At 37.8% G+C, this 12861-nt stretch overlaps 1 protein-coding gene across 1 annotated transcript; it reads left to right on the plus strand.

The window, feature by feature from the left end:
- The first annotated feature begins 2248 nt into the window (after window positions 1–2248).
- On the plus strand, window positions 2249–8545 carry LOC311253960 (uncharacterized protein). The gene is made up of 5 exons (XM_084384403.1): window positions 2249–2660; window positions 4372–4505; window positions 4706–4853; window positions 6638–6905; window positions 7394–8545. The coding sequence occupies exons 1-5, from the start codon at window positions 2308–2310 to the stop codon at window positions 7589–7591; spliced, it is 1101 nt and encodes a 366-aa protein (XP_084240529.1). The 5' UTR covers window positions 2249–2307; the 3' UTR covers window positions 7592–8545.
- The last annotated feature ends 4316 nt before the right edge of the window (window positions 8546–12861 follow it).

Here is a 12861-nt window from a genome sequence, read left to right on the forward strand (position 1 = left end):
CAAACAGTCGAAATACACTAGAAAAACACATCACAATAGAAATACACAGTAGAAATACACTGCACACAGTACAAATACACTAGAAATACATAGCACACAGTCGAAATGCACAGTAGAAATACAGAGCAGACAAGAGAAATACACAGTAGAAATACACATCACAGTAGAAATACAGAGCCAACAATAGAAATACGCAGTAGAAATACACATCACAATAGAAATACACAGTAGAAATAAATAGCACACAGTGCAAATACACTAGAAATACATAGCACACAGTTGAAATACACAGTAGAAATACACATCACAATGGAAATACACATCACAGTAGAAATACATTGTAGAAATACACAATAGCTGTGCATAGCACACAGCAGAAAAAAACAGTAGAAATACACAGTAGGAATAAACATCACACAGTGGAAATATACAGTAGAAATACATATCACAATAGAAATACACAGTAGAAATACACAGCACACAGTACAAATACACTAGAAACACATAGCACACAGTTGAAATACACAGTATAAATACACATCACAGTAGAAATACACAGTAGAAATATACAGTAGAAATACACATCACAATAGAAACACACATTAGAAATACACGGCACACAGTACAAATACACTAGAAATACATAGCACACAGTCGAAATACACAGTAGAAATACAGAGCAGACAAGAGAAATACACAGTAGAAATACAGAGCCAACAATAGAAATACACAGTAGAAATACACATCACAATAGAAATACACAGTAGAAATAAACAGCACACAGTGCAAATACACTAGAAATACATAGCACACAATCGAAATACACAGTAGAAATACACATCAAAATGGAAATACACATCACAGTAGAAATACATTGTAGAAATACACATTACACAGTAGAAATACACAATAGCTGTGCATAGCACACAGCAGAAAAACACAGTAGAAATACACAGTGGAAATAAACATCACACAGTGGAAATATACCGTAGAAATACACAGCACACAGTCGAAATACACAGTAGCAATACAGAGCACAAAGTAGAAATACACAGAAATACAGAGCACAAAGTAGAAATACACATAAAACAGTAGAAATACACACAACACAGTGGAAATACACAGTAGAAAACCCAGCACACAGTAGAAAAAGATAGTAAATTCAAAGCATACAATAGAAATACACAGTAGAAATACACATCACAAAAGAAATACTGCACAGTGCAAAAAGACGCCTCTCTCACTCTGAAACGCTCTAAATTGACATGAGTAAGTTTCCACCATAAATGAATTAAAGGACAGGTGAAACCATCCTTGCCTTAAAATAGATCCAAATTTAGCATGTCCAGGCTAGGAAACTTGTTTGAAAAACCTTTTTTCATTGAAATACAACATAGTCTACTTCACAGTTCAAAAACACACGTCTCTCGCTCTGAAATGCTCAAAGTTGACAGAAGTGAGTTTTCACCATAATTGCCATGATATTTATCCAAATTCAACTATTCCTGACAAAGAAAAATCCTTGAAAACGGTCCCTGTATGGTCCATGTCAGGCCCGTGCAGAGACCTTTGGAGGGGCAGATGCTCAAGAAAAAAAAAGGCATAAAAACTATATACATATATAGCAGTAATCATCATGATGATGAGAAAAGCAAAGACATTAACTTACACTAAGGTACTACCTATGCTGAGGATGAATTTACTTGCTGAGGGAGCTACTCTATCAGGTGAGCTATAGGCCTACATCAGCCATAATGCTGCGCCGTGTCTACCGTTTTAAGAGTTGTCTGCGGTAAAAAAGCTGGCCCCAACCGACTTTTAGCTTTATCACATCAGCTATGGAGGACTAAACATGACTTAAGTATAAATAAATAAATAAATAAATGCATGAAGAAATGTATACATAAATGTTGAAATAAATAAATAAATACATAAATAAATAAATGCAGGAATAAATAAATACATGCATAAATAAATAAATAAATAAATGAATAAATAAATGCTGAAATAAATGAATAAATAAATAAATGCTGAAATAAATGTATCAATAAATAAATAAATAATAGAATAAATAAATAAATGCTTTATATTTATTTCTACATTTCTGTACACCTACATTTATTTATTTCTGTATTTCTGTGTCCATATGTTAATGAGGTAGGAGGTCCTAACCTCAGTCAGCAGCATGATTGGTTACAGGAGTGTGCTCGATGCGGGTCGACTACTTCTGCCTTACTAGCGGCGCTGATGTTGTTGGCTACCAGCCCGCCCGCTCAGCTAACCCTTAGCTGCAGTTCTGATTTAGTTATGGCAGTTTTTGTACGAGCAATTGCGAATGAATTGCGATCATTAGCGAACCATGCGACCAACGACTATGTTCAGTTTCGTCTAGATAGATTGATGGATGACTTGGCTCAGCTCAACGCCGGTATGGATGTGCAAACTGAGCTAGCAGTGTTAGACGCTCTGGAAGAAGTCGCCCGCCAACTTTACATCCTGTCAGAGACAGAAGAAGGGACTCTTGGACGTCCGTCGTACAATATACCCCCCACTTTAATCGAAGCACACCTTCTCTGGGGGCACACCGCTAAGGAAATAGCACAGGTGTTCGGAGTGTGCGAGAGAACAATTCGTCGGAGGATGGCACAGTACGGAATAAGGTACTCCGGATTGTCTTTTTGTCTGGTTTCCCGTTTAGCTTCTTTTAAAGGTGGCAATATATGTGTGCAAATTCACAGAGATATTTAACTAGCTAGTGTTTATTGATGGTAAAGTTGCTCACCTTATCTCCAAATACCACTGGGAAATATACTGTGTTTATCTTATATAGTCTAACATTAGGTGCCAGTTGAGCATAAAATGTGTGTTAGTCTAAGCTTTTAGTATAAATTGTTCATGATATTGTAGCGTCCCTAAATGAGAAGCTACGACACGTTCAGATGGGTTTTCTTTTCCTTTATTTATCACTTGAACACAGGCTACTGTGGGCCGTAGCCAACGCCAAAACAATAAAACTCGCTGCCTCAAAAGTGCACACACACGCTAACATCGCTCCTTCCTGCATTCACCCGCAGACCTCTCAAACAACCCTGACCTCTCTCACTCTCAGCCAATCACAGACAAGCTATCTCACACACTCCCTGTCATAGGTAGCTGAAAATGACTGACAGGCTTCACAGTTTCTAAACGTGGAACACGTTCACTGACATTAAGGAAAACTCAGTAACTGCCTCAACAAACCTTGGTTTAACACAGAGTATCACACAGTGACCTACACATCACTTTATCAACCCAGTCCGTTACAGTATTATAGAACATTTATCCCTACAATAATGTCTCCTTGCACTGCTCTGTAATCTGAGTTTAAGTTAACTAAAAATTAACTAACGTTACTGATATTAACTTACATTAATATGCACTGGGAGTAGGTCTAACAATACTTGATGATATAGGCCTATATGCTTTGGTTTTCAATGACAGATGGACTGGTGACTAACATGCTTATATTACTGACAAACTTAGTGTAGGAGCCAAAATGGGTTTGGCCTGTATTATTAATTGTTTATCCTGCACATGCTCTTTGGTTACTATTATTTCCGGCAATTAACACCTGGGTGTAGATTCACGGCATTTTACCTGTTTCAGTTGCACGGCGGTTCTGGTTAGACAAAGAGGGTGAGTGGGGCTCGATATTTTCTGTTGACCGTTTCGTTTTATTTCCATAACGTATCGTTTTGTTTCCATATACTTATATCATTTTTTGTGTCAATAAACACTTTAAAAAAGTCACTTTGAGTCAAGAATGGATTTATTCGAGCGTGTCGCAGACAAGACCCCACTGAGTCTCTTAGCGGCCTTTTAAATTGGACAATTAGTCGCTACACTTAGTTTATCATATGTACTCCTTACAGGTAGTGGATTTGTGCTGCTGCATTTGTTGATACTGTACATGGGTGCCATTAATTAACATCTTCAGTTTGTCGGATAATCTGTAACCCTATTTCTGGAGGAAAAGTGAACAGAGTCAGATGTGACATTTCAGCACAATTGCATTAGTTTGATACATGATAGTGTTGCATTTATAAACTCATACAATATGAAAGATTTTAACTTAAATTATAAATAAAATTAATAAACTGATAGGTATTTAGGTTATTTCTACAGGACACAGCAGCTGAGTTTAGACTAAACAGGAATGAGGTTTGTTTTAGGTGACATCGATTTAAAATAATCTAAACCTTTCACTGCAGCTAACGACAAAGCAACAGACTCCTTGTGATCATTGTTTTGTTTGTACTGTGAGATAGGTGACATTACTTTTTTGCCTCTTGTGACTTTTTTCTTTCATTTCATTTCATTTTTGATGATCAGAGTCCACAATCTATTAACTCCAATAGAGGACAACAGTCTGGATGAAACTGTGACCCAAATTCTGCAGCAGCATCCCATGTCTGGATACAAAATGATGGTTGGGCACCTGAATGCACAAGGCATACGCATACAAAGTAAGGAATTGTATTTATTACCCATTCATTTGTTCGGGGGTTGTTTTATGTTGGGATTTGGCCTACTTGCTGATTCACTCACAATGTGAGGAAACTGCTTTATTTAGTGCTAGTCTGGATTTGTGAATTCACTGCCAGATTGGGGAATGCTTTTTTTTTTTTCAGTACACCATATCTGTGCATTGTTTTGCCTATTATAGGACAGCATGTCCAGGAATCCATGCGGCGAGTGGATCCTGGTGGAGTTTTGATGCGCACCCTTCAGCTGAACCCAAGAAGGCATAGGAAGTATTCTGTTAGAGCACCGAACAGTTTATGGCACATCGATGGAAATCACAAACTGATAAGGTATCAAAAAAACATTCCATCTCAAAAAAAAACATCTCAAGCATCCACTTTATTGTAGATTGTACTAATGTAAGATACTTACTACCCAGTTTAGTGTATATCCAGAGCAGTTACAAAAGCCCATCTATCTATTTTAATTAACCTACCAGTGTCACTGAAAGCCAGACTAGGATTTATCAATGGTGGATGGATCAAATTATTTAATTCATCAATGTTCTTGTGCATGCAAATCAGTTTTACTTACTTCTGCCAGCACCAAAATTAAGAGTTACGCTGGTTGGTTCTTTTAACTTTTCACAGTACTCCATTGTAGATTGTACAATGTAGAAATTGTAATCTGACAGGGGCTAAAATGGCTACGACTCCCACACTGTGCACCCAGTATTGATGTCAATATTCCCAAATTAAAGTTGCACTCAACAGTTTAACCTCAGCCATTGTCTTCTTTGAAATCTAATATGATGGAGTACAGTGCTAAAAACAGAAAATGTCAGTGACCAAAGACTAAAAGCTCTACAACATGCAGCTGGCCTCAAAGGCTATTTTTAATCTAAATACTCACCAGAACCTTGTATAAATTCACTTTGCCATGTGTGGGTGTAAATTTTGTGAGCTGGAAATAAATACAAAGAAATGTTGACCTAGAAGTATATCAGGATTTTTATTTATGCTTGTGTGTTAAAGATTTCAGATAGAGAAGTTCTGTTCAAATAGGCTTATACAGTATGCTCTGTGTAAATCTGGCCTAAACTTGCACATAAAGAGATGCATGATGCACGTAGTGGTATTGATCTTAGTCTGTTCTCATACGTATCTATTTCAGATGGCATATTGTTGTGCATGGTGGTATTGACGGCTTTAGTCGTTTGATTGTATACTTGAGTGCCGCCACCAACAATCGTGCAGCAACGGTCCAATAAAGCTTTCTGGAAGCTGTCGGTGTCTATAGTGTGCCATCACATGTGAGGTCAGATAAAGGCAGGGAAAATGTTGATGTTGCACGCTACATGGTGATTAATAGAGGACTGAACAGGAATTCACACATTGCTGGCAGGAGTGTCCATAACCAAAGGTAGCATAATCTTCCATTCAAACATTTATCAAAATAACACTTTGTAAAAGATGGCCATATAAACTGACTTAACCTGTCTCCTCAAGTCTATCTTAATACAATCAAGCTTTGTGGCAGCAGATTATGAGCTTTTCAACATTAACGTTAGTGTAAATATTGAAAGAGTTGTTCTCCTATTGTCTCTCTGTAATCTATTCTGACCAGGAGAAGATTACTATTCTAGTGTGATTCCAATGTAAGTGATGACAAATCTACAGTCCTCATTCTGTAGTTCAGCTGAACTTCATTCTGAAGCTAATATGAGGCTTCAGCAGTCACAGAACAAGGCGACCCATCACTTACAATAGAATGGTTAGCATTAGATTTTCCACAGCCAGTATAGATGGACAGAGGAACAACTACAGCGACCAGAAACTCTTTCATCATACATGTGGGCATGTGAGCATTGTTTGAAGACAAACTTAAAAAAAAAATCAACTTATCCTTTTAAGAGATTAAAATTAAACTTTGTCATTAACTGTTATTTAGACTGAATATTGAATACATCACTTATTACCTATTTAATTCAGTTCTAATTTACTGTGCTTATCATTGATGGGAGTGTTGTCATACACCAACAGTAGGTAAAAGTATTGGGTAAAGGTATTTTCCTGTATGTTGTGTCTTTGTTCATTGTAGGTAGAATTAACAGTTTTTCCTTTATACCCATCAGAATTGAAAGGCTCTGGAGAGACGTTTATGTGGGAGTTCTTGATCTCTTCTACACCATCTTTACCAACCTTGAGAGAGAAGGCCTTCTCAATCCTGACAATGAAATGCATCTCTATGCTCTGCACTGGTGCTTCGTGCCCCACATACAGAAGCACCTTCAGTTTTTCCAGCATGGCTGGAAAGGCCACAGACTACGCACTGAGGGCAACCACTCACCGCTGCAACTGTGGACTCGCCATGAGCATGAGGCGCAGCAGGGCCCCATACAGGTTTGAATTTATTCAGTAATTCTGTTTTACTTTAACTTTTAACTTCCTACATGGGATATTGTCAACATTATCTCCACTTTATGTCCATTATAAAGTGCATGTATCAGTAGCAAAATGTAACTAATCGTGGCTTGTTGTTCAGGAACTAAATGTGATGGATTTATATTGCCTATCATTGGCACTTTCAACACAATAAGGTATTGCTACAATGTTGTGGTCAAACAAGGAGCAGTGATTTAGAGAGAAAATAATACATATTAGCTCTCAAAATTAATGTATTGGCTCTTGGAAATCGTAGTCAAGCTCTTTCTGATGCCATAGCTGTTTTTGGGGCATATACAGAATCCCAGATGATAAACAAGTGATATTTTAAACTAGGTTCTGTAAAATGAATGAATATGGCTTACAGTCCTGTAGACATATTTACCATAAAAATCTTTAAGACTTTGATTTTGATTGACCCTTAACCTCAGCTCTCGCAATTGCAGGTTGACATGGAGTTTGGAGTTGACTGGACTGGACCGAGTGGTCACCGTCAGCCTGGTGTTGTGGTCCCTGAAGTTCAGCTGCAGCGCTCACTGACTGACCAGGAAGTTGCAAGTCTACCAGACCCTGATGTCCCTCTGTCCAATGTGATGGATGCGTATGTACAAAGTGTGAGCTTATTGTCAGAAATGCTCCAGTAAATCCATATTGCTCAAGTTCTGATAAAGAAGCCGGTATTGTGGTTTAGCAGTTCTGATATTTGTGTTGAATCGCATTCTTATTTGCCAAAAACATCTTTGTTTCAAGTGTCTAAAATGATTTTTTTTTTTTTTAAGTAAAAAGAATGGTAATGACAGCATTTTTATTTTATACCAGATGTCAAAACTTACATTGTACAATATGACTGCAAACAAACACTTTTTGCAATAAGCAATTTTTTTTAACCATTAAGTTTAAAGCAATAGTTCACCCTTAAAACGAAATTCAGTCATTATCGACTCACCCACATGCTGATTACAAATCCGGTGTAGTTTTTTATTCCTCAAAGTCCAGTTGGAGCACGGCGCTGGTACCCTCCGGCAGTAAACATGGATGTAACGGCTGCAAAAGGCGCCCGAGAGAAAAGGTCCATAAAACTACACAACAACGTCGTACACGTTAGTACACTTTTATAGCCTAAGCCGTCGTTTCGAGTAAACTCTGGATGTCGCCACTTCAGGACACTTGGATTGCAGCGGACGAGCAGTATGGAGGAATATTACAACGTTTTTGTGTAGTTTTATGGACCTTTTCTCTCGGGCGCCTTTTGCAGCCGTTACATCCATGTTTACTGCTGGAGGGTACCAGCGCCGTGCTCCAACTGGACTTTGAGGAATAAAAAACTACACCGGATTTGTAATCAGCATGTGGATGAGTCGATAATGACTGAATTTCGTTTTAGAGTGAACTATTCCTTTAAACATTGAAAACCATTATGATTATGTAACAGAGCCTTGTACGACAAACTGTCCTGTAGTTATCAAAATAACTTGTTTTTAAGTATTCATTTCACATGTGATTGGAGACTAACAGTCTCTGAATCAGAAGGCTCAAGAAACTGCAACATGTATCCTGTTTCAGAACAATTCCACAAATAAAGAACAGCAACAACTCAATTTGTCTCTGTAACTGTCTCCTGAGCTTTAAAACAATTATTAACAGTGAGATTAAACCTAAAAGACAATGGTATAGACATGAAACAAATAACAAATATGCTTCACCACATCACAAGCATGCAGACCTTTTTACTGCACCAGTGTCACACACACTGGCAGAACTAGGCACTAGTTGCTATCACTCTTTCAAATGCTTTTATGCTGCAATCCAAATTTTGTTGCTGGCCAAGCAAGACAACAAATGTACACTAAGGTATACAGTGATATATTGATGTGTCCTTAGACCATTCCAAACCCAGTGTCAGTGCTACAAATAGCAGCAAGAATGTCTCTTTCAAAGTTAGAGTACTCTTTGTAATGTCCTGGAAGTTTAAGCAGGTGGAAGCAGGTAGAAGAACTGGGAAAGTTGCTCTCCACCACGTTAACATCCAAGTGTCGGGGCAGCACATTCCACCCTATCCAGAACTGCAGGATGTTTCCCAAGGACGCTTGGGATGCTACCAAAATAGAGAAGAAAGTCAACATTTATTTTATTGCCTGAAATGATTTTGTATCATCAATCATAAATGAAGTTGAAAAAATAACGTAATTTTACTTAATTTGTGCTTTGGGTTATTCATGTAGCTGATAATCCACGGGTAATAAAAAAGTGGAGGAAGCAAAGACTTGTGTTTTTGACCAACATTCATTCATTTGCACCCAATACGGACTTTCAGTTAAATAACCTGAGGAACTGTTAAAAGTACATATTTACCGTTCTCAATAAATGTGCGAAGGAATCCTGTGATCCTACATGTATCCTCCAAAGAGACATCACTGTCTTCATCCTCATCCTGTGTTGGCCAGTTTATCTTTTCCAAGACTATCTGACAGATAATTTTTTCAAATCAGTTAACACTTCCCAACAGCCCAGAGAATATAAAGCGCAATAAACCAAAGAACAGAAGATATGAGAAATTGTCAATCCTAATAATCCAAATTGTAATGTGGTTAGGGCATGGTTGTAGTCAGTTTTAAGAACCATAGTAGAGTACTTTCCAGTCCTGTTGAGCATTTTCTAAATCATCCATCAGTTTTTTGATTGGTTTCCTTCTTTTAAGGCAGCAATTAGTATCAGTTCATGTCATTTGAAAATCAACTTGCAAGGACTTAAGGACAACCATGTTTTTCCAGTAGCTAATCACTCGTGCAGTGATATGATGTAGGATTAACTTTAAAAAAGAAAAAGTGATCAAATGCTGACTGGTTATTTGCAAAAGGTTTCCATCTCTCCAGGTTAATGTTTGTTTTGGAAAATAAACATAATTTCTGGGAAGGTAATTCTTATGAGTTAGGAGGAGTGTTTTTTACTTGGCAGCATGAGTCACTTACCCTTGGTGTGCACTGTAAATCAGATGCTCTTGGAAAGAGAAGGGGAATTGTGTCTTTCCTCTAAGTTAGCAAAGGCCAGATCAGTGTCTCTTTGAAACCCCTTCGTAACTGTTTGACTTGTCTGGAGGTTCTTCCAAGTACCTGCAAAATATTTGCATCAAAATAGAAAAGCCAAGCAGCATTACAAATCTTCTACAGATAGCCATATTAGTATTAATAACCTCATCAACATCCATCTGTGAAAAGCAGCCATCTCCAGTTCTCAGATGTGACTAGAGGCAAATCCCAGGACAGTGCCAACTCATTGATGATGGACTTTTCTTCTGATGATAATTCTGCTGTACCCTCAAGCTAAAAATGACAATTAGAATTAATTATAATTAAAAGTTTTGACTTCATTACTAGCATAAGTATTCATATATGATACAACAAACAGGTATAGGACAAGTTATTGATAATTAGCAATCATGCAGTTGACACCACCAACTGGTCTGGTACAGGGGGTTGCTGCATAGACTGTAAAAGTCAGGCCAAAACATTTGGATCGCCTCGTAGTGGTACAGTATAGTACATAAGCCCCACCCCCTCCATGTTAGCAGATGGGACATGGACCAAACCAAAAAATCAAAGTACATGTCAAAAAAAGATGCCAAAGATGGTTTCTGTCATTTTTAGGTATAATTTTATCACACTGATGTTTGTTCAAGTGTTCATTTTTCTGACAAGTTTGTTTTTTATTAGTTATTTTATGCTATAAAAACAGACTGAAATGTCATGATTGACAGCTGTGATTGACTCACTACTGCACAGACTCTGGCTCCAAATTGACAAGATGGCGGCGCTCATATCTGTAATATTTAGGCTTCACTTTTGTACAGTGGGAGTATCTATAAAGTTGATCAAGTTGAATTATCAGTATTTAAATTGAATGAATTAATTACAAAAATATATTTATTTTTTTCCCTGACATCATCTATTATTTTTGTAGCACACTTGAATGATCCACAGTGTGTTTGGAGTTGTATGTTTTTTTTATTTCCTCCTGCAAACATAAACGTGATGCAGCATTGTAAATCATGCACTGCTCTCTGAGCTTCATCTGAACAACACAATGCATGTATTGACCTGCCCTGACAAAGAGCGACCCTAAACCACAAACTCCCTCTTGTGGTGAAACTCTGGAATTACAATGCCTTACTCTTGTCCTTTGAGCCACAACTATTACCAAACAGTCCATGTCAAAACAAATAAACAAATATATAGGGGGTGTCCTTTTAAGCCACTGTCCCACATTTCTATCGTCCTAGCCCCAATTTGTATCAATAAAATCATACTTGAAAAATCGTACCAACTTGATTTTCTCACGAATATCAAGGTCAGCACAGTCCTTAATATCGATTGTGGCTTCTTCTGGGGATCCACCAAAGAGCACATGCAGGATAGCTGGGCTCAGTCCACCAAAGCATGGCCCATCATGTAGAAATGAATGACCGATCATTCGACCAGCAACAACAAAGAAGTCACTCTCCAAAAGCAGATGGGAAGTGGAGGGAATCCGATGATCTTGTTCCCCTCAAAAAGAAGAGTTCCCCCTGGCACTTGAATACAAAGAGAAAAGCAAAGCATATAGACAGTAATGTAAAGGACATAGATATTTAACTATCATACAGAATTAGTTAAGGAAATATCAATCAGCCACTGAAGATTCTGGTTGATCCTGTAGAAACCTAAAGGTTCACAGCAGTGACATTCACATTTACGAAAAAGGTTAGTATTCTCTGGGTATACGTAAAGGTCTGGGAAGACAGATCTGTTTTCAGTCTGGAACTGGTACCAACCAAACACCAAAGTGAATATTTACTTACCAAAATTTATCTCAAACCCATACTGAACATTTTTGACATGATGGTTGCAAAGAAATGGTGAGTCACACCATCACCAATTGCTGGATCTCCTGAAAAAGCAGAACACACGGTACAGACATCAGTTAAATGAAAACTGTAAAAAAAAAATATATTTTTTATCTTTAGTTTTGTATGTGTAAGCAATTTACCCTTAAGTGTGCATGTCAAGGGGCAAGCCCACTCAACATAAGCCATCTTATAAAAAGAAAGGAGTGCCCTTTCCCTGTCCACTGCACTGTCTCGAAGATCCATGGTAAGACTTAAACATTTTCCAGTTGCGTGCTGACTTAAAATGGCTTCTTTGAATCTCTTTGCTGACTCTGTAGGATTTGGTGCAATTTGCCAATCTAAAAGTAGTTGTTCAAATGCTCAAATTAATACTGGATCAATTAATTTACAGAGTGCAACAAGTTATTGAAATAAATTATGTAATATTTAATAACGTAACAAACCAGGGAAGCCTCTCTCTTCAGTGGGATCTAGATCAACCATCTCAGGAGCAGGCACACAACCCTGAGGTGGCACCGAGTAGTTTGAGTTGTTGGCCCTTGATGTCTCCCTCACCTGTGGTCTCGTCAACATGCTGACAAATCTACCTTCACTTCAGGAGGAGTTGGCACTTTCTGTGGAAACCTCAACCTCTACCTCACCACTGCTCTGTGATGGTCTTGAGTAAAAAGAGGTAATTTTTGTTAGTTTGGCTAGTATATTTTATATTGCATAACACACTCACAAAAACACTGCAATCTAGTAAAACTAAAGTTTAAAAGTAGAAAAGGATGGCCATATATATATAATCAATCAAACTCAAGACTTTCCCTCAAGACCAATATCCAGGATCTATATCCTCCACATTTGGATGCACAACAATGTATGTACAATATGGCTTTTCAGAGGGATTGTTGGCATCAAAATAACTAATATTTGGGCCCACAATAATGAAACATTAGATGTGCGGATCTGTCATGTCTGCCCTGCACTTAGACATGTATAGTTACAATTGTTTAACACACACACACACACACACACACACACACACAC

Source organism: Pagrus pagrus (assembly GCF_965226575.1).
Source record: "Pagrus pagrus genome assembly, contig: HAP1_SCAFFOLD_93, whole genome shotgun sequence".
Lineage (NCBI taxonomy): Eukaryota > Metazoa > Chordata > Actinopteri > Spariformes > Sparidae > Pagrus > Pagrus pagrus.

What these genes read in the sequence shown, in the direction of transcription:
- LOC311253960 (XM_084384403.1), top strand. Translation starts at nt 2,308, where the DNA reads ATGGCAGTTTTTGTACGAGCAATTGCGAATGAATTGCGATCATTAGCG. An exon ending in GGAAATCACAAACTGATAAG is followed by an intron (nt 4,854 to 6,637) that starts GTATCAAAAAAA and finishes TATACCCATCAG; the next exon opens with AATTGAAAGGCTCTGGAGAG. An exon ending in CGCAGCAGGGCCCCATACAG is followed by an intron (nt 6,906 to 7,393) that starts GTTTGAATTTAT and finishes TCGCAATTGCAG; the next exon opens with GTTGACATGGAGTTTGGAGT.